Source organism: Cydia amplana, chromosome 1 (genome assembly GCF_948474715.1).
Source record: "Cydia amplana chromosome 1, ilCydAmpl1.1, whole genome shotgun sequence".
Lineage (NCBI taxonomy): Eukaryota > Metazoa > Arthropoda > Insecta > Lepidoptera > Tortricidae > Cydia > Cydia amplana.
Genome location: NC_086069.1, coordinates 28012808 through 28035957, shown reverse-complemented (window position 1 = coordinate 28035957; position 23150 = coordinate 28012808). Strand labels below are relative to the sequence as shown.

Genomic DNA, 23150 nt, shown 5'->3' with positions numbered 1-23150 from the left:
GATCACGTCGATCACGTGACCGTAAGACGGACACGTGACCTGATCGAAAAACTGTTACATGTAATGTTATTGAGTTTTTCTTTAGTTTCGCTCTAACTGGTATTAATATAACTAGAGTACTAACAGTGATGTGCTTAGGGGTTTCAAGTAATGCGACGAAATAACGCTAGATGGCGTTAACCTCAATTATACATATTGCTGCAGACATTTTGCAATAGTGATTGAGTTTTCACTTCTACCGTTTTTTTGTGATTTTAATATTCTAGGCATATTCTAGGCGTTTCAATATGTAGGTCAGGGGTCACCAATTAGTTTCTTCAGGGGTCCGGTTCTTAAAATAAGATGACCAACGCGGTTCGTTTCTATACTACTTGACCCCATGTAGACCTACTTGGCATACATCTGTCTGTATCGAATAGAAGTCTTGTATCGCTCTATTTTATTTGTAATACAATTTATATTAGTAACGAAATACCAGACAGATATATAATTTAGCAAGTCGTTTAAAATAGTTATTTGTACAACAAGAGATCAAAGTTTGATATTTCTTTGAGTGCTTATTTTGAGTCCCGTGCAAGCGAAAGATTCTATAATAGATTCACGAGCATAGCGAGAAAATTGCATTTTGCTCATTTTGTCTCACTCAGTGAGCAAAATGCGATATTGCTCACTGTTTTTAAGTAGCAAAGTACCCTTGTTCGAGCTGCTGAGGTGAAAAATTAATTCTTTTCCGCCCTCCATTCTTTGCTACTTCTTGAATTTGGTTAAGTATTGTGGTTGTCGAATAAAAACTTAACTTTTGTGATAAAAAACAGTGTCTTTCAAATTAAAATGGATAAAGACGAAAACGTAGTGTCTACGCTTGAAGAAATATCAGTGATAGCCAAAGAAGTGACTAAAAATAGGTAGATACCGTAGATAGAAGTCCACTTGATGATAGAAAAAATATTTGTTAAATTTGTCGTCAAAGTGCTTGGTCGTAGAAAAAGTATTGTATGCAACGTTGTTTAACTGAGTCAAAAAATACTCGTGGCGTCTTTATTAACAATATTCGGCTTCGCCTCAAATTATTACTCACGCCGCTCGCCTTTTTTAAACAACGGTTGCATAAAAGCCATAAAATACTATTATATAAAATCGTATTTATCTAAATAAATATGATGATTAGATTTTTTTAAACTCTTATTTTATTAATATCACTTAAGCTTAAGTATAGATAAACCTATTAACTTACTTACTTTACTTACTATTAAAATAAAATCTAACTAAATACTGAAGTGCCTAATGAGTTATAAGTTTACAAAAAAATCAATATGCACAGTTGTAAATCTACTAGGATAGGTAGCTGACAAAATATCAAAGTAAGATAAAAAAAAACCCACTAGTTAAATTACATGACATGAGTGAGTAAAGCGAAAAAAAATGATATCACTTATAATATATTATTTAATCAAAATCGGGCTAAAGATGCGAATCCGGGGTTTCCTGTTGTTTGGCTGGTTTTTTCGGAGGTGCAGGGGCGATTACTAGAAACAGATAAAATTTTATTTATTAGGAAATTCACTTTTAATTAGGCCTTAATACTGATTATAATAATAGAATACCATCCGTACTTTGATTAAAAATAAAAACGTAATTTATGTAGGTAAGGAAGCATTAAAAATAACTATAAACATTCAGATAGATATTGCAGTTTTGGGAGGGCAAATGATTTAATTTAAAAAAATAAGTCAATAGGCACACAACAGGGCCATTTCAGCCCTAGAGGTTAACACTGCACATCCATAAATCATATTAATTACCTACTGCTTTGATGCCTCTTTTGTTGTTGTAGTTTTAAATATGTAAAAGTAATCGCGTGGGCAAAGTTACCCGGATTTAAAGTGTAAAATATTTTTTTTATTTGCATTAAATGTGGTTTACGATAGGCACCTTAAATTCTTAGAGGTGTTAGTACCTACATACCCGCCATTAGCCTCCGGATAAGCGTAGAGAAGGGCGCGTCCACAAGCACGCACATGACCACCGCCACAATTACCGCGTACGCCACGTCGCTCGCGAGGTTTATGAACTGCCATCATAAAAAAATTATGTAGCAAAATGCATGAGTTACCACTACGAAAATACCCAAATGAATTATTGGTATTAAATATATAGAAGTCGGTAAAAACTCTTACTAATAAAACCGGTCAAGTGCGAGTCGGACACCCGAGTTCATTACTAAATTTTTAACAATGTATTTTTTCATGTGGAACGTGAATGAAATGTCTTTAAAAACCCGGGTCGGATCAAAAACTAAGTAATTAAGTCCAGCTCACGCTTGACGGTACATTTCTAATTAAATAGGTTTTCCTGTCATCTAAAGGTAAAGAACTACGAGTATTTTATAATTTTAGACGTACGAGTGATCCTATAAGGGTTCCGTTTTTTCCTTTTGAGGTACGGAATACTAAAAATCGACATCTGATCAGTCGAAACAGTCAATTTATGTAGAGATTGTTTTTAGTATTAATGCACAGTCAGCAGCAATAGCTGCTAAGCTGGCGGCGTATTCAAAACGATCTTGACGCGACTTTATTGTTAAGAGAATAAGTTTCGCGTCAAGCTAATTTTGAACACCTCGCCCGCTTAGCAACTTCTGCTGCTGACTATATACTTACAACGCCTTCGAAGTTGAAGTATATAGGCATGATGTTGGCGCCAACCATGATGAACTGCATCGGGAGGTGGAAGATGTACATTGCGTATGAGATTCGGGCCACAAACTTCCAAAGGTTGATGGAGAGGAACCAGTTGATCGGACCTGTGGAAAAATATCCGTGTTTAAATTTGACAAAAACACACAATAAATATATAAATAAATATATACATATTATTAAACGAAAACTAAGGTAAACAATACAAAAGTAAGGTAAGTTATACAAAAAGGTAAGCAAGATAAAAACCCAAAATGAGAGTCAAAGCTAAATAATTTCTACAACACTCGATCGCCATCAGAATGACACCTTTTGCGCTGTAGAAATACTAGAAATGTACAACTGTGATTGCGTTTCTGACTTTTGACTTTGACTATGATGTGTTTGTTCCCATATAGTAATTTGATCCCCATACTGATCCCCATACAAATGGAGTCGATTGAAAAAATGGAATAAATTTTAGTAATGCTAACATAGTGGAAAAATATACCTGCGTATCCGTTGACGCATGCGACTATCAGCCAGCAAAGCGAGACAGCCCAAGCGGGCCGTACTAGAGCTGTGTTGAAGTTGGTGGCTAATTGGCTCCATTCGGGGTGCGCGTGGTACATGCAGTATCCTGACAGAACTAAAGCCAGTGCGTGTCCTAAGCACACCAACCACTGCAAAATGAGATTAGCTGGTAGTTCGTCCTGAACGAAGGCCTTATAATGTTCGTATTTGTATTTATTCGAACATTATGAAGCTCGCTGTACTTATATTACAATTTATTTAGGCAATATTTTGATGAACATAACACTGAGAATGAATACAAATACGGACATACGAAAACGGCTGAATAAATATAGGTAAATGATATTAGGTACACGACGTTTAGAACATGCATTAATACTATAATACTATATGGGATACGTGCTCGTAAATATATTCAAGAACTTACCCAAGGCATCATAATCTTCTTATTTCTTGAAACGTGCAGCACGTATCCGCACAGCATGCCGATTATGAATACCGGTGACCGTGCAAGGGTGTTACTATAGAAGTATACAGAGTAACGATCACTGTGAAGAAAATATTTTGAAAATAAGGAAGGGCTTTTAAACAATTCAGTACTTTGAATTATTTGAAAAAAAATATATTTTAGTAAGTAAAAAATATTATTACGAGACTTAAGAATGTCTTTACATTCTTGTTCCATCTTAAGAATATTCAATAAACTATGTAATTTCAAGTCACAAATTTTAATAATTACTCTAGTTGGTTTCCATTGAAGTTCATCAGGAAGCTATAGAGAGTGACGAAGGTGAGAGAGCCCAGGATTGCGGCAGCGAGTCCGGTCCAGGCGGAGCGGCGGCTGCCCAGTACCCAGAACAGAAGCAGCGGCGACAGGATGTGCAGCTGCACGTCTACTGACAGGTACCATGAATGGGGCACGCACTGGAAATACCACAAAATTATTGGTCTTCTTTCTTTGATACCCCATTGTACAGAAAAGAAGAAGCGCTCACGCAAAGCTTCTCGATGCCTAGCACCGCCCCTTAAACGATTCATCGGCTCATATGAGCTTTCATTTTCTTGTCGACCATTAGTTCCTTGGAACATTTTTGTATTTAATTTCCCATATTCTTGATAGGTACATACTTTGTAAATGTTTTCCTCGCTAAGGCAAACCACTATAATACTAGATATGGGCATTCTCAGATGGATTTCTATAACGACGATGCTACCCTCACACCAGAGCAGGGTCTGCGATCTTGACAGATCGTCGGTCCACCTTAATAATAAGTAGAATAGAAAATTACATACCATTCCTCGAGGGTTAACCAGGTTCTGTATATGCAGCAGTGCCGCCCACCAATGGTCACGGCACTTCTGCGTCTCCCACGCGACACGGTTCCAACGCACGCCGTCGGACACCTGGTGAAACACGGACGCTTGGAGCAGCACCGCGGCTGCCAGCAGCGGGAACATGCGCAGGAGTCGGTGAAGGTAGAATAGGTGCAGGTTTTTTATTAGTTGCACTGAAATAAATCAATATACACTATGTCTACTTACTCTTTAATATCGTACACATGGTTAACTTTTAGGTAAAATTTGGGATATTACACAGTCGAAGGCTAAAAGTGAAAAAGTGCCATATTATATTATGTTATACATAACATACGTACTAGGCTTCATTTTATTGGCTGCTGTGTAAACTAGCAGAAGACCACTGAGCGCAAAGAACGAGTCAACGCTCAAGTTTGCAGCCAAAATGTAAACTGCTCTTAAAGTCTCTGACCACTGAAACAAAATTATTATATTTTTTATGCGTTTTAAGATGAAAATGTAAATGACTGAGGTTTATACCTCTGTTACTTTTTTGATGACTTTACTGTACATTACACAACCATCAGATTCTATATTATTTTGCTAATAAATTCTTACAATTTTTAATGATCTGACTTTGTAATTGCTTTGGTTTAGTATTTGATTATTGGGTGTTACTTGTATTTAATATGTGGACACAGTTGACTTAAGTAACTCTGGCTTAGGAATAAATGGTCCCATCAACTTACTTCAAGTAAATCAACATAATTGCTTAAATACGTGTTGAGATGGGCAAGGAACGAGTGTCCCGTGATGACCCAGAGGATGGAAAGGGCTCGGATGCCGTCGAGGCAGTCAAGTGTTCCGGGCTTGCTGGCGAGCGTCAGCAGGCGGTCTGTGTTGCCGTATACTGAGAAGCAGCTTCGTAACTCATCAGGTTTTGTGGTGGCTAAAAACATGTTAAAATGGTTATATATTATTATAGGTACCAAAAATAAGTCTACACATTAGCGTTTATGTATTTTACATTATTGCAAACCACTTTTTTCTATATTACCAGCTTCACACTAATAGGAAAGCATAAAAATAAAAGTACCTACATGCCTTTAATCTGGTTTACAACTTTACATTTACACTAGGGTAGGAGATAATATTGCCACCCGTAAAATTATTGTCTATTAAACTAATCAATCTTTTAAACATAACTGCTATGCAATGCAAATTTAATTAAATTTCCATAAAATGTTATTTTCGAGTGGGCAATGTTACCCGCTTGGGCTAAAGTATCCCGTATATACAGTGCTAAATTGCTAATAGGCATATTAGTTACCTTTCTTTATAAATATGTGGTTAAGCTCATATGCCGTGCTTGCCAAAGTCAAGCATCCGATGATAGAAAATATCACACTGAAAAATAATACATTTATAACTGTAAATGTTCAAAGTCTGACTGAGATTTTATATATATAAATTGGGTCTCTATTGTTTCCCAAATAGTTTTAAGCCATAATGTATTGTTTGCCCGTATTTTCGTTAGTCATAATTCATTTGGTTCAGAAACGCGTCACTTTTCAGGATTGCCATAAAACAAACCTAACCTAACCTAACGTATCTATAGGATAACCTAACGAAAATCCTGAAATATTAACGGTTTTAGTTTTATGACTAATGATAATATGACAAACAATACATTATGACTCAAAACTTTATGGGAAACAACGGCACCCCATATAAATTCACAGAGATTTCTGTTTGGAATTTTGAGCAATAACAAGTAGTACCTAAGATCTTTGTGACTCAGCGGTTGACTTGTGAACTTAAGGAGATCTTAACTTCTTAAGGTTCGTTTCTTGAACTCTGCCTCACCAAAGATGGCAGAGCAAAGAGATTAATTTAAAACATATTGCACGAGTATAAGAAAAACAATTTAATGGGTTGTTTCATGCGTGGTGCAGTTGTGCAATAAATATTTAAATAAATAATAATAATGAAGCTTACAGAGCAGTAATATCGGCTCCGGAGTAAAGCTTGTCATCTGGCAAACGACAGAACTGTTCAGTGTAGTTGAACTGCACATTGTAGTTGCTGTCCAACGCGTCTAAGACATCGGCCACTTTACAGGACCGCGGTATGCAGACGGCGAGCGTTAACGATGGAGCCCCATTGATTATATCAACGACTGATGTTCTGCAATAATAATATATGCTTTGTAACATCGTTACCTATATCCATACTTAATATCATAAATGAGAAAGTATATTTCCCAGTCCCTCTGTCTGTTAAATTACTTCTTCACGCTTAAACTGCTGTACCGACTTAGATGAAATTTGGTACGGAGATAGTTTGAGGCTCGGGGAAGGACATAGGGTAGTTTTTATCAATCATCATTTCACGTAGACGAAGTCGCGTGCAGAAGCTAGTGGTTAAATAAACTGTTCGTGTTTTATCAAGTGGGCAATGTTGCCACTAGATTGGGCTAAAGTTAGGCGGGTTTACGGAAGGCTATTTCCGGGACACAGCCGTGGCGGAGTATGTAGAGTGATAGAGTATCTAGTCTATAGGCTGTCACAGTAAATAAATGCAGTTTCACTATAGCTGGTCAAGCAAATCTTGACAGTAAAAAAAGGCGCGAAATTCAAATTTTCTATGGGACGATATCCCTTCGCGCCTACATTTTCAAATTTGCCGCCTTTTTCTACTGACAAGATCTGCTTGACCAAGTATAGACATTAAATCGACCTTAATCGTCTGCTCTTGTGTCGGATTCGGTAGTTTGCTCCGGAACCTCCGAAAAACGGCACTCTTCGGCCAGAAGTCGGATTTGTATCTCAATCCGCAATCGCTACATTAATTTCAATATCAATTACTTACCTAGAAATGTCTTCGTCACTTAAAGCAAGTCCTTCTTGCGCCTCTTTATACGCCCTCAAATTCTCTTCACTCCATACATTTTCCACCTCAGCCCAAGTGACGTTGCCCCCAGCCAGGATAGGTATTTGCAGGCTATGTGTCTGAATGAGGCAGTATTTGCCTCGGATGCCTTCAGGCTGGTTTATAGCGAGGCATTGGTGGTAGTTGCCCAGACTGAAGACGTTGCCTTTGAGCATGTTTTGGGGAAATCTGAAGCTTGCGTCGTAAACTGGGAAATAACTTAAATGTATAATATTGTAAGATATCCTTATACAAATCGACTTAGCCACACAGTAAGCTCAAGAAGGCTTGTGTTGTGGGTCCCGTTAAATGGGGTGAGTAGGGGCAAAACTGACATTGAAACCTCGATAACATTTTATTTTTACATAAGTATGCAAACTGAATGGTGTACTATATAATAAGTGTTCCGGACGTTTGTATTTTAGTTTTTATTTTATTTTGTGACGTAAAGTAAGTAAAGTAAAGTTAATTCTTTATTTGCATTAAATTTTGCAGTAGGTCTTATTATAATTATAAGTATCACACATTTAGCAGTATATAGCATGCAAAAATAATTATGTACTACAAATACGTCTTAATTAAATCTATTTACATTTCATGCAATCTTTTAATCAGTCAACAACAGTAATAACAAATAAAATGATAAAATAATAATAATAAAAAGAAAATGTCATTAGGGTAGTTCCATTTCATAACTTTGACGATAAACAGGAAATCCCACCTCACCCCGTAGAGAGAATTTCATACAAAGGTGATTTTGGAAGATTTGGGATCGTTTCTTTTATTATGAGTATTACTATAGTTCCATTTTAAATTGGAATACATTATTTTTGTAGCAGTAGCCTTAAAATTCCATCTCACCCCCCTTTCATCCCTTCTCTCCCCAATCATAACCCAACTCTCCCCGCGAACCCTACTCACACCATTTTACGGTACTAAGACAACGATATATATGTCGCAGTCGGATCGTATAATCCGCCGTATTACATTACGGCTAGCCGTTTTACAAAACAGGGGCGTTTTGAAATGCGGCGGTTCGACGATTAGCCGGATTGAATGCGGCTGAATGAAAATCCGCCGGAATGTATTCGGCGCCATACGTTCTTCAACACGGCTAGCCGTAATGTAATACAGCGAGTCATTACGTCATTACTGTCATTAGCCGCCGCTTTGACAGTTTTTAGTTCCCATTTTTAACACTCGTGGCGCTGCCTGACATAACAACAACAAACTATGAAAAACGCTGGGGTGTCCATCAAATCTGGAGTTCGTAGGACTGTTTCTTTTCAAAAAACATTTGCTTCGCAACTTAACTAGACGGAGCCCCACTTCGCGGGGCTCCTATTTCTGAGCGGTTTGCCCTTCGGGCATCTGAAGCTACCTAACGAACCTAACCTACCTATTGACTTATAGTGAGACGTCCGTGAAAACATTACACTTTGGGGAAAAAAGCGTAGGTAGGTAGGTAAGTGGGTTAGGTTCGTTAGGTAGCTTCAGATGCCCGAAGGGCAAACCGCCCAGAAATACGAGCCCCGCTTGCGGGGCTCCGTCTATTTAAGTTGTGAAGGAAATGTTTTGGAAAAGAAACACAAGTAGTGCGGTGGGACCATGGTAAAAATAAATTAAATTGCAAACATTGTCAAACTCCGGTTACGTAGACGACCGAAAGAACTGGTCACTCTACAATCTAAATAGTAGATACGATGCGGCTAAACGTAGGCCGCCTTATTGAAGAATGTATCGCAATGACAATCCGGCTAATCGTCGAACCGCCGCATTTCAAAACGCCCCAGTTTTGTAAAACGGCTAGCCGTAATGTAATACGGCGGATTATACAATCTGACTACGACATAGAAAACGACATAGAAAATGCCCATGACTCAGGAATAGTCAGGAATAAAGGCCTGTGTTCATCCCCGTATACCTAACCATAAAATGAAACGTAATTAATTTAAATTAAAGTGTAATTATAAATATAAACCTCTTGGGAAAATGGTAAATATTTCAGTCTAATCAGAATTTTAGATTACTATTTTTGACACAGTATTTCCATTAAATTATATTGTAACAATGATTGAAAAACTTTTGACAGACTAAGTATGGTTTCTTGGTATAGAACATATTTTTGGAGTTTATTAAATGCAGCCTGATTTCACTTGTCTAAGCTATCGAAATCGTACTCTTCCTTTTGTATTAAGTAATTTGCCTAATAAGTCGGGTAAAAATACTTCTTCTTCTTCATTCAATAAATAATTTACTTCCATCAAAATAAATTACTTCGCCAAAGTTAAAAGTGTGCTCCAAAAGCTTGACATTGTTCGTTACTTGCTTTTATAGTAAAGTGATAGCTGGACTTTCAAATAGTTACGATGGAAATACATACTTACATTCAAACGTATCCATTTCACGTAAGTGTCGTTGACACAACTCTGGATCCAAAACATTTTCGTATAACTCATAGTCGTATGCAAATCTCTGAACAAAATTCTCGATTTTACTCTCCGCGCTTACAAAAAACACAAATAAAAATAATTTAAAAATCATTTTTTTTCTTTCAATACATCCCCTTCTTAGTGGTTGAAGTGAAAGTGACTGCTTAGCGGTTTATCTTTCGCTTAATATTATATTAAGTCTACATAATACATTTATCATTCAAATTAACCGATTGAATGATAATTCAGCGATTCATAAATAATGCTTTATCTATAGCATTATTTATCAATCGCTTTAGAATACCCGTGTTCCAACACAGACAGTTGGAATCAGGGCTCGGAACCGGTTTTTTTTATAAAACCGATTACCCAACATAGCCCAATATTTTTAATTATTTTATGCTCTTTACGTAGGACTGAATCATGTATTTAGGTACCAACTTCGTATTATTAGATTGTCCCATTAACAATGAAATAATAAACCGAAGAACGAAAAAGAACGTAATTATACCGGTATTTTTTGTATGAAGAAAAAACCGGTTCCGAGCCTTGGAATATTCAATGTTACGTAAAGTCTACCGATGTAATGTGATAGCAAAATCTGCAAAATATAGGACACATTTAGAGTACCTAACGCAAAAAATGAGTGAAAACGTTTTAGTACCTACTTTATATACTATTTAAAACCGGTCAAGAGCATGTCGGGTCATGCTCAGTGTAGGGTTCCTTAGTTCGTCAAAATAGACTTAGCGAAAACTCAAAAAACGGCTTATCTAACCGATCAGTACGGTTACCATCAGTTTGATACTGATATCACTCGCATACTTATTAGTGCAAACGGGATGTATAGAAAGTAAATTACGTTCTCGACGGCGTTTATGTCAGTGACAAACTGATGGTAACCGTACAGGTTTGCTATATTAGTTTTCCTTGAAGGTTTTTACTAAGATTTACTTTTACGATGATTTCAAGCTAAACAAAAACGAATACTTTTATTCCTTCATAACAAGAAGGAACCGGACAGCTTCTTAAACTTTATACTAGACTATTTATTTGGATGATACGTGATGATTGATGATACATACATGCTCATGATAAACCTAATCTTATCATTGATAAAATTAGTAATTTAAGTTTGAAATTAATATTTAAAAATAAATTAAAATCGCAAAAAAACTACAGTCCAACTCGAACACTGTCACCTACGAACTAGAATAACTAGGTACCTATAGAATTCGAGCTATAACCGCGAAAATAGAAGTTCGCACATTGCGAGCATTTTTCTCTGTCACTCTCATTACGCCTTCATTGGAGTAAAAGAGAAAGATCCCCACAATTTGCGAGTTTCAGTTTTCGCGGTAGGCTCTCTGATTAGAACTCAAAAATGACCCCACAGATATTATGCGGCGGGATAATTTTAGGAACAATACCACGTTTTGTATTTGGACTGTCTCAACCTTATGCCTAAACTAAAATATTAAAAATGTTGAGTGTAACAAGTAACAAGTCAAACTAGTTATGACCTTGTCTCTCTCTCTCTCTCCGATATATTTGTATAAATATCAGCTTTTCAGGGTTTCGTAAGAAAGGTGAAATATTTTTGTCTCAATAAAAGACAATTCTTTTATGGGTTTAATAATGTTTATTGATAATTATAAAAAGTTACCAGGAAACGTAGTTTTTTTTGTACAAAAGTTATAAAAATGTCAAGTTCCCTTATTATAAATATTTTAACCTATACCTACAATAATAAATAATGTAATTGAGCAGCTAATAAGCTAATATAATTATAATTTCAAACAAGATATAGACAATAAGCACAGACATGTGCATACATTACTCCTACAGACGAATGTAGGTACAATTGAATTATGTAAAACATAAACTTTGAAAACTACCTAAAATACTAACCACCTAGGTATTTAAGAGTCACACGAACCTTCCGGCAGCCATACAATCGCAGTGACGCTCTCATTTTAAAACTTACCTACGGAAGACATGAAACTTGGTAAGTTGGCATTGAAATTCAACTTATACTCGTATCCATGGTACCAGTTTTCGTTGCTAATAATAATTATAATACAAAAAAACAACGGGCTGCACTCAGGGAGTGCCGGCAGAAGTGAAAACTCAATCACTATTGCAAAATGTCTGCAGCACTATGTATAATAGAGGTTAACGCCATCTAGCGTTATTTCGTAGCATTACTTGAAACCCCTAAGCACATCACTGTTAGTACTCGAGTTATATTAATACTACTTAGAGGGAAACTCACTAGATGGCATTTAAATCAATAAAGAAAAACTCAATGACATTGTAACAGTTTTTCGATCAGGTCACGTGTCCGTCTTACAGTCACGTGACATGGTTACAATTTTTAGCAATAAAAACGTAGCAGACAGATTTAAGATAGGTAAGTACCTACTTTAAAGTTTATGCCAAATTTCATGTCACTTCGATTGTACGGAGGCGGCTTTATGGCAGAGGGTTCTTGAGACTCTTGATGTCTAAAGTATAGACTCTAAACAAAACTACTATATTTTTTTTGTTTGTATATTTAAAGGCGCTCCAAAATTATTACTACCTACTTAATTAACATGTTTTGTTTTACATTTATGTAAATAAAACGAATAATATACCTAAGCGTATATTATTTTAACTTTAAAACATGTGACCTGAGCCTCAGCTCTTTTCAACTATTTACACTTAATAGGTAGTAAAAGAGGTATAGTTACATTACCACTTAATCTTTGGAAGTATAATTTAGGCAAGTACTTTCATATCGAACTATATGTAGATACCTAAACCTAATCCTTGCGTCTCCACCGAATGTCATCTTCCTCGAGTTATCCCGGCAATTTGCCACGGCTCATGGGACCCTGGGGTCCGCTTGGCAACTAATTCCAGCTTTGTATCAGACATTTCATGGATTTGACACAAAACTACAAAGCAGAACCAAAAAAAAAACATCATGGAATAATATCACAGATTAAAAATCTAACCATCACATTTTCTTTTGGAATAAACTTATAATCAAAATTTCTTTATGTTTTTATTATTATGGAATGTTTTTTTTTTTTCAAAGAAGTTTCAGCGTTACCTACTACAATAGATTATTTTGTGTCACTTATATGTATATCGCACAAAATTAAAAAAATAACTTTGTTCAGAAATTTCAAAGATACTATTATTCTAATAACACTTAAAAATATTTGTTTCGCTACTTGCTACCAGTTCTTTCGGGCAATTTTACTTGACTAAATATTATATAATTGTCACTTGTCACACAATTTAGAGCTAGACTGGTATCTACACTACCCAACCAATTTACACAAATATTACGTACAAACATATTTTATCGCACTGCGTTTAGTTTCCATTTTAGTAAAAAGAAGGCCAGTGTTCTTAGGACGACTACGTTGATGGTCAGAGCGAGGATGTCCCACCAAAACATATCCGATCGCATCGCAATCTCGTTCAAAAACTTGCTGGGATACCTGGAAAAAAACAATAAATAGGTATGGTTGCAAACCGCGAGTTATTTCGTAGTCGACATCTAACGTCACCAGCCAGCCTATTATGGATAGCTTTATCCATCTTTATCCACGTGATAAAATAACTGTCACTGTTTAACACCGTGGGAAAGAAAGTGACGGACACCGTTTTATCACGCTGTCACGTAGACAAGAACGACCATCATATCCGTACAGAAGTTTCGCTACTGACGAAAAATGTTAGTACATAGGTAGTCCTATGTACTAAAACAATTTACAACGAATTGAAAATAGAGTTCCGGTTAATCCGGTTATAATATTAGCTAAAAATTGTCAAGCATTAGACTTTTTGTTTGCCACGACATCTATTGTCAACTAGCAGTACTGATAATGTCCGCTATACTTGACGCTAGATGTCGACTAAGTACGAAATAACTCGCATTTTGGCAAGAAAACTGATGTATGGAGTTACCACTCTTTCTTTACTTATATTTCGCTATATATTACGATAGGTAGGTAGTCACGGTAAAAAATGTATCTAAAACCTTCAGTATCTACTCACTTGTAATGACAATATAATTCATCCTCGCAGGCGAGTACGGGCCTATTCATCCCGTAGATGGCGTTGATCAGTCCTTCGAGCCCATAGCGCAGGTAGGACACGTACGACCCCCAGTACAGGTAGGAGGGCAGGTCCCGCAGCGTCACGCCGAAACCGGCGAACATCATCATGGGTACGGAGAGAGACGGGCCCAGGAATGTGCCGTTCTGTAAAACAAGGTGAAGTTATGAGTTGCGAACCAAACCAAGTGATTTTAAAAAACATGACTGATTAATGATTATACATTTTTATACCGTTTCTCGAGGGTAATTACTATTAACAATTTAGGTACAAGAATCATTACTATGGAATGGGGAGGTAAAAATCAGAATGGACATTGTATAACAAATCCACTAAATTTCAATTGTTTATCTTTAAAAAATGAAAAATCGTACTTGGAAAGTTAAATGCTCTAGTGCAGAAACGTATCACTTTCTGCACATATTTTTGAACAACAATGACGCTCAGAGCATGAGAAATGGAAAGAGTATTTACCGGATCCAGATACACGTAGAAAGGTTAGGAAATGTGTATCCCCATGGGTATCCCCATTTCCTAACCATTTCGAGTTTAGAAATAAGCTACTTTAACCAACTCCTAAGAAAAAAAGGGGGAATATCAAAAACATACGGCATACTGATCGTAGAACCAATGGCTGCTGGGGCAGAGAATTTCTTGAATAGTAACTTGAGAACGCAGTCAATCAGGCAATCAAGATCGCCGGCAACCATTGCATTAAGGCAGCGCACGACCGGTTATTGCCAAAATCCTTGGAAAAGGTACTTATATATCATGAGGCACATAATGATACTCACAACCACGTTGAAGACTGCTCCGATCATGAGTCCGAAACTCTGCGCCACCAGGACAGTGTACATGGAGATGGCGAAAAACATGGTGAACCGGGTCAGCTCTAGCGGCTGCGCTGACATGAAGTAGACTATCACGCTGAAGACGAAGCATGATACCACCTGGAAAGTAAACAGTTTCGTTTTAGACAAATAATTATGGTGAACTGGCTACTGCCCGGGAATTCGTTTGCATCACAATTTTAAGAGCCTGCTCTTGTCGGTGGAGTCATCGCCATTATTCCGTTCTTCTCTCAGCCACTGTTTTGAGCTCCTGATACGTCACTACACTGATTTTATCTTTATGATGCTGATTGGTAAAAAACTATCCTGTGTCTTTTCCCGGGCGTCAAAGTATTTCCATTCCAAATTTCATCTAAATATGGGCTCAGTGTTAAGTTTTCTTATTTAAGTGTTTAATTGTGAAGAGGTAACAAAGTGTCAGACTGACGAGAGTGATGTAATTCTCCTTAATTTCTTTATTTGAAAGGATATACTTTCATTGTCTTCAGAAAAAAGGAAAATTAGGTAAAATATATGAAGGGTACTTACAGATACTGGCAAGTCCACGAGAGTTATGGAAAGGTAGTAGGATCCCAAGGAGTACCATCTGTTGAACTGTTCCTTGGACAGGATCGACATTTCTGACGGGACTGAAAGAAAAAATATAAAGTGAGTTAGAAAAATTACTAAGTACAAAGAATAGTAGAATGGCCCACCTGCACTACAAATAGAGTCTGTGCGGAACAAGAAAAAATGTATGGGCCATGGGGCCCAATACATTCCACGACTCTTCTCTTTCCGAACAGACTCTAACAGAGACCTTACCATGATGTCTTATTGCGATTCTGTTTAGGACCTAAACTGAATTGCTAAGGGACGGAGCTATGCGACTTATGTACCTAGCTCCGTCCTTTAGCAATTCAGTTTAGGTCCTAAACAGAATCGCAATAAGACATCATGGTAAGGCCCCAGGGCTCGCAGTCTTTCTGAGCTAAACATGCATTGAAAAACTCACATGTAAGAATGGTCAGCATCATTGGCGACATCATATGGTGCATCAGTATGGCGAACAGCAGGTTATAGTTCTCCAGCACCCTGGAACCCTCGTTGCCCGCGTTGATGAAGAGGCTCCCCAGCATTAAACCCACCAGGATGTTCACCAGGACACGGATGTGGGTCATGGTCTGTCAAATTTATAATAATTTATTATACCTTTTTTGTTTCTATTGTTCCAAAAATTTGGGAGGCGTGCGCGGAGCCGAATCCAACGTCCTTTTGATAATTTAATGAAATATAAGGGGTACAGTTGAAGTACACCGAGCATCCGTCAGAGTGTAAGGCTAAGGACTATTGCCATTGCCAGTCAGTCAGACGAATTTACGACCAAGGAATAATAAGTCTTATACAGTGCTAGATTAAAACAAATGTCTTCAGCATTCTGGTTTCGACATTTCTTAATCTAGGAAAAATATAGAGTAGGCTTATTCTGTCATTGAAATCAGTGTATTCTATATTGTATTAACAGGTTATGAGTTTGAATAAGCCTTTTCAACCCAGTACAACTGACTGTCTTCAAAATGAGACGATTCCTAGAGATCACTGTAAGATATCAAGCAATTGAATGATATATAAGAAAATTACTCACAGCATCTCGTTTAGCTTTAAGGAACCCAGTCCTGATGAGCACAGATCTCTGGTTGGACTGCGGCGTTTCCTCATTGCTGGACCCCCTGTCCTGGGCCTTCAGCGCGCTCAGGGGGAACTGCTTCCTCAGAGCCTCCATGCTGGGGATGGACTCAGGGTTATCGAACCAGTGCAGCGCTCTACCGTTCTCTGATTTGGTTGTAAGGAGTTGGATTTTGTCTTCGCCGTATTCTCCGCATGCTAGCTCGATTACTGAAATCAATATTATTTATAGGTTATTAACTTCGTGAACAGATACATATGTACACTTATAATATTTAAAACCTTCGCGTTTTGAACACATATTAACTCACATTTATAGACGGGTCTAACGCGAAATTTATTCAATTACCTTTATATACCGACGTTTCGACACAGGTTTCACTGGTCATGGTCGCGGCCAACTGATGTCCCAGCAAAATGTCAAAACAGAGATTTGTGCAACTACCCGACATAATGTTAATTATTGTCAATAGTCCGACACGCAACACTCACAATATCCACGCACACGTCCGAAGATAGATCCTTTGGTTTTAACTTCTGTATCACTGGTTCCCAAGTTAGCGATAAGTTGAATCCATCCTCCCTATTAAAATTCCTGGGGTGTTTCTTGATTTCAATTGCTTCTCGCACAACTCGAGGATAATAATGGCGTTCAGTGGAGACAACTTTTGGTCTATGCAACTCAATCCGGTGATTTGTGCCAGATGTAAGAAGATGTTCGGCGTTGTACAGAAGTTAAAGCCATAGGATCTATCTTCGGACGTGTGCGTGGATATTGTGAGTGTTGCGTGTCGGACTATTGACAATAATTAACATTATGTGTAGTGGGTGGTTTGAAAATGTGATGTCTACCCCAAACTTTTTCATACACTTTTCGTCGGGTAGTTGCACAAATCTCTGTTTTGACATTTTGCTGGGACATCAGTTGGCCGCGACCATGACCAGTGAAACCTGTGTCGAAACGTCGGTATATAAAGGTAATTGAATAAATTTCGCGTTAGACCCGTCTATAAATGTGAGTTAATATATGTACACTTTTACATTAGTTTACAGCATAATATGCTATCAATATTACACTTTAACAACATAAATGAGCAAAAACCAAAAAAATATTCACGAGACGCCACGCCATCATGGAAGTCCATCGTCCATACTGATAATTGACAATTCTCAAACCTTAGTGCTATGATGCAAAGCAAAGGTCCGGTCCAATGGTCAGTTATGACGTTATTAATGTTACATAAATTATAAGCGTTATTTGCGTTCTTTGCTAAAGCCTATGTTCAAATTACGTAGGTGGTAGGTACAGTCATTTATTAATTTTATCAGTCTCTTAATCGTTAAAAATCAAGAGATTAGTTTTCGTAAGTGTAAATCTGGTGGAATGCTGCTGTAAATGTTTAGGTAGAAAGCTTCATATCCTACCATAGTCAGCGGGGTTGTGGTAGATGGGGCAAGGCACGCCCGTCTGCTCCAAGTACGGCACCAGGTTCTGCGTGGTGCCCTGGTAGAGGCACTGTCCGGCGGCCAGCACATATACTTGGTCGAACAGCGCGAAGAGCGAGGCCGAAGGCTGGTGGACAGTGCAGACGATCGTTCGGCCTTGGCGGGCGAGGCTGCTGCAGAGCTGGACTACTTGTGTGCACGAGGAACTGTCGAGGCCTCTGGAAAGTTGGGATACTTGGTTAGAATAGTTATTGTTAGGTTAGGTTTAACTTCGTGGCCAACCAATCTCTTCATGATTGCCACATCATGAAATTATCAATTCTAAGATCTGACCACGACATATCTGAATCACATAAAGTTGAGAGTCTAATTAACTCATCATAATTTCCTAGCTTTGGCTAGGCCTAAAAAAATCTAAATACGTGTACTAGTTTTTTTTACAAATTCGGCGGCCATGTCTAGTTTCCTCACGTTTTCCTTCACTGAAATGTGATTGTAAATATGAAATGACGTATCGTACAAGCTCCAAGAAACTCATAGGTACGAGCCGGTATTCTAACCAGCGACGGCAGAGACCTTATGTTTTAAAGTCGCACGGCTTGTCGCTAGGCCATCATCGCTTTCACCCAAAGAAAAGAAAAAGAAGAAGAAAGAAGAAGAAGTAGAAGAAGTTGCTTACGTAGTGGGCTCATCGAGGAACATAATAAGAGGGTTGTTAATAAGCTCCAGAGCTATCGAGAGCCTCTTTTTCTGTCCGCCGGATAACCGTGCTGCGCGGGTGTAGGAGTGTTCGTAGAGGCCGAGGTTCGTGAGAATATTTTCTATCTGAAAAAGGAGAATATAACTTGAACACTATAAGTCCTAACAACATACTCCATAGACAACTATTAAAGAAAATTTAATGGAAAAAATGGAATGGTTCATTGGCAGTTTTGTTGTATTAACTTTTGCCGTTTTTCCAAAAATGATTAAATACTTACTGAAAGTCGAGACGTGGAAGTGGGGAGGAAGTGTTTCCACTTGAATAAGTTTACTGCCGGATGGGACTCAAATTAGGTAGCATCAGGCGGCTTAATATAAAAAATGGAATATTAGTATCTAGGTATCCTGACAAAAATCCTGACATCACACTCAAATTCCTGGGACTTTCGACGGTCATTTTTTCAAAAATCGATACCGTCCACTATTTTTCATTAGCATTACCAGGATAAAAGTATACGCCCATTAAATATCTTATTCCAAAACCTATCGAGGGCCACTCGCCCCTAAACTTGCCACTTTAGCTTCACTTTCCTCTGCCCAACTCCAATCAATCAATCAATCAATTCTTTATTCGTATTCATACTTTTAGGTAGCTTCTAAACCCCATAAGTCCCCCGCAACACTGACGAAGGACCAAAATCCCTGATATATTTTAGTCATAGTACAGTGAGCTGCAGATTGCATGGATAAATTATGAATTAATTCATTGATATTGTACCCATGAAATTTTCCAGCTAGTTGTACCTATAACGATTTTATAATGTGCTAGAAAGTACAAGTAACTATACATACGACTTCCCCCTTCTCGTAGGCATCCATTTTGGTGGGTAGTTTGAGGTTGGCAGCCATGGACATGTTTTCGCCTACAGTAAGTAGCCCCTGCAGCCGGTCGTCTTGCTGTATGTAGCACGACATCTTCTTGAATTGCTCTGGAATTGCAATATGGAAATGATTTAGAGTCGGACCACGGTAAGTTTTCATGCCAACTGCTATGTCAAGTACGGAGCTTATGATATACAGTGTGGAAAAAGATATACAGTGTGGAGCTCTGGAGAGAAAGTGCCTATCTTAAAACCTTAAGTTTTCGATTTGATTTTATGGATATTTTGTACGATAGGCGAATGTAAGACCTAAAGTTTCTTGTGGAAATTTTAAGAGTAACATGAACTGCCGGCCTAGACAAGGTGACAAACATTATCGCTAGGGGGCCTGGGCCCGTAGCCAACAAGCTAATCGCTAACGCTCCGTAGCGAACGAAACGCGACTGTCACTGTCACACTAATATGGAAGAGTGATAGAGAGACACAAAGCGATTCGATTGCGAAGTGATAGCGATCGTCACCTTGGCTAGGCCGCCTGTATCGACTAGTGGAATAAAATGAGCTAATTTAAGGTACTTTCCCTCCAGGGCCCATTAATTTTTTCCACACTGTATAGGTATGTATATTCTTACTACCAAGCTTGTGCAAAGTTAGCGTACCCCGAGTCTAGGTATTTCACGACAGAGCGGTCACACATACTACAAATATACGTTTATAGAGCTGAAACTATCGGCGTATTGAATTTTAATTATCATTGCTGGGCCGATATCGCGCCCTTGGGACTGGAAGGGTCAGCGGTTCAAAGGACCGATGATTTTGTCCAATAAAAATATAATCTGTCTGATATCTAGTTCCATAAGTCGACGGCATTCAAAGTCATGTTTGTTTAATGACAAAAAAAAACTCCAATAACAATGGAAGAAAAACTGAGACTTACTCATGATCCTGCCCCTGCCGTTAAGGAACACCGCTCCTCCGACCCCAGTGACCCTGTATCCTGACAGAACGTCCAGTAATGTGGATTTGCCGGCGCCTGAAGGCCCCATGATGGCCACCAGCTGCCGCGGCCGGAGGCGGCCGTGGACGCCATGGAGGATCTCTTTGTACCCTGAAAATAAATAATTGCTACTTGAGTTAAGGGTCCGCAATTTAGAGAGAAATCAATACATATTTTGATTTAGAAAGTGGGAATGCGTTCTTTTAAAAAAGTGGCAATCAAATTCAACTTAATTATGTATGGTAGAAGAGCTATCTCTGAGTTAAGATTCAATATATATTCATTTATTATAGTCGTAATACTTATTATAATGATAGCCAACCTACTTTTTACGATAGGATAAGTATATACCGTCCGGAAGGATATTTAAAATATTTTATCTCAATACATGTCGCGCGAGTGACTTAAAACAATGAGTCTAAACCGTAAAATTATTCAATGTTATAGCATGTCTCACAACAGTTTAAATACGTAAAGGTTTAATTCAAATGGCGACGGCGTTGCTGTTGCAGCTTTACTGCTGCAAAATTGATGCGCGATGACGATCGGGCAATGTATATTATATATCTCGAATTTTATTCGAACTAACAAAAAAAACCTAAAGAGCTCTCACTGCACAAGTTCGCCCTAGATTGATTTTTATTAGATTGCAAAACCGCTCTACTGCAATGATTGCATTTCAATACCATTATAATGTTTTATGGACCTTTTGTCTGCATTAGAGTGGTTTTTTTTATTAAGTACCTAGTGGTTGATCCTAGACTTCCTATTTATTGTTATGTTGATTCATTATACGAATTATCGGAGGGTTTGCGTCATACTGGCTCCAAAGATCAGTTATTCTATATATATTATACATATTTGTATTCACCTAGTATGTGTATAACTGTACGTATTCTATTAATTCATAGATGTACTTTTGCACGACACGTGATTGAAGTTGAATTATGTTTTTAATGCGTTGTTTACAGTTGGCTTATGATAAAGATATTAGTCAACGTAATAAACCACTGTGATCTTAACGTGTTAACCGTGTTAAGGCTCATTGTAATCTAATTAAGAAATACTACTTAATTAAAAAAATGGTTTTATGTAGTTACATTTTAAACTTTTTTGCAAATTCATTTCGTTAGCAGAAAATTATTCATCGGCGAAGAAAAAACTCGCTTATAGCGAGTTCGGAAACCTGTTTTGTACATATACTAGTATGGCGTATTTCATAAACTATTAATCGTTTGTCTTAATCTATCATGTTGACTTCTGCATTTGTAAGGAAGGGATAAGTAAAACATAAATTAACTAATTGAGCCTTCAAAACTTTTATGAATAAAGGGGAGAGTTTTTTCCTAACCTTAGCTTTTTAACCAAGGCTTAACCTTTCGTATGCCTTATCTCGTACATATAGACTGACAATATAGACTGTAACAATTTCAAGTTTATTAATTCACTAGCAAATTTTCGACCAAGGCATGCGAAGGGTTAAGCCTATATCGTATTGACAAACGTCCTGACAACCCGCTAAATGACCTAGTTGATCGACAGGGCCCGTTTCCGCGATACTGCTGACCCTCCCCCCCCCTCCTTAGCCGCCGCGATAACCTATACGGACGTCAGCGATTAGCTGTCAACGAGGTCTATTTGAAATTTAAAAATCTCTACTTGACTCGTTATTGATATGATGTGAGCATGGCTCGACTCGTAATGATGCTTCTCCCGCGCACCTCAAAACACAAAATTAAAAAAAATGTATTCTACTAATATGCGAATACGAGCGAGATGCATAAAAAGTAAGTAACGCACATGCTAGCGAATATGTCAGTGTCAAACCGGCGGTAGCCGTACTTGGCCGTACTAAAGAGAATATAGAATATAGATAGTATAGATAGGGTCCTGTCATAGTAAACTTTGTAGTCACAGTAAATTTACTGCCATCTATCGACACACGATTAAAACTCAAAATTAAAATGTATAATTAGGGCGAGCGAAGCGAGCCCTATCACTATTCGACAAACTATGCATTCTTGTGGTACACTTTACGGAAAAACTACTGCACTGTTAGGCTTGAGATTTAACATAGTAATTTAAATTCATGTCTAGATGTGTTATCAAACATAAAAATATCATTTTATAAACCTAAAAACATAAAATAATGTAATAACACTTTGTATTACTACTAGCGCCATCTTTTGGCAAAACAATGAATTAACATTCGTGGTAATGTTATATTTCTCTAACAGATGGCGTTAGTAGTAAATAAATAAATAAATATTGGACGTTGTTTTACAAATTGACTAAGCCCCAGAAAAGCTCAAGAAGGCTTGCGTTGTGGGTACTCAGACAAAGATACCTATGTGGTGTTTTCAATTTCAATAATGTCGATGGCGCGTATGCCATTAACAACGATGAATACAAAAGTGGGTTAAAATTTTGGATTCAGACCCACCTCGCTTCGCTTGGTTTGATTCCTAATTTAGCAATTAAGTTTCTGTGAATACCTACTAGAACAATCAATCTCGCTGTATATTCACTGCGGAGGCACAGAATAAATAATAGTACTAAGTACAGAAGACTCACTCTCTAACAAAACGCGTCTGTTACGATCAGCACAGATATGGCCGCTAGGT

At 37.7% G+C, this 23150-nt stretch overlaps 2 protein-coding genes across 2 annotated transcripts in view; both read right to left on the bottom strand.

Moving 5' to 3' along the window:
* Positions 1 to 1461: 1461 nt before the first annotated feature.
* On the bottom strand, positions 1462 to 7612 carry LOC134651650 (O-acyltransferase like protein-like). The gene is made up of 12 exons (XM_063506783.1): positions 7377 to 7612; positions 6504 to 6692; positions 5836 to 5912; positions 5255 to 5454; positions 4865 to 4979; positions 4503 to 4717; positions 3949 to 4133; positions 3637 to 3757; positions 3187 to 3358; positions 2661 to 2803; positions 1966 to 2071; positions 1462 to 1526 (listed from the first exon to the last, which is right to left on the bottom strand). Exons 1-12 carry the CDS (start codon positions 7610 to 7612, stop codon positions 1462 to 1464), a joined length of 1824 nt encoding a protein of 607 aa, XP_063362853.1.
* A 5481-nt stretch (positions 7613 to 13093) lies between these two features.
* The window catches only part of LOC134652159 (ATP-binding cassette subfamily G member 4), a 43345-nt gene continuing 33288 nt past the window's right edge, over positions 13094 to 23150 (bottom strand). The window contains exons 2-11 of the mRNA XM_063507324.1: positions 20467 to 20637; positions 19501 to 19637; positions 18626 to 18771; positions 17926 to 18164; positions 16460 to 16710; positions 15830 to 15998; positions 15364 to 15464; positions 14779 to 14934; positions 13925 to 14130; positions 13094 to 13365 (exon numbers count right to left, since the gene is read on the bottom strand). Coding sequence (XP_063363394.1) covers positions 13224 to 13365; positions 13925 to 14130; positions 14779 to 14934; positions 15364 to 15464; positions 15830 to 15998; positions 16460 to 16710; positions 17926 to 18164; positions 18626 to 18771; positions 19501 to 19637; positions 20467 to 20637 — 1718 coding nt within the window. The 3' untranslated portion in view covers positions 13094 to 13223. The remainder of the gene's footprint in view (positions 13366 to 13924; positions 14131 to 14778; positions 14935 to 15363; positions 15465 to 15829; positions 15999 to 16459; positions 16711 to 17925; positions 18165 to 18625; positions 18772 to 19500; positions 19638 to 20466; positions 20638 to 23150) is intronic.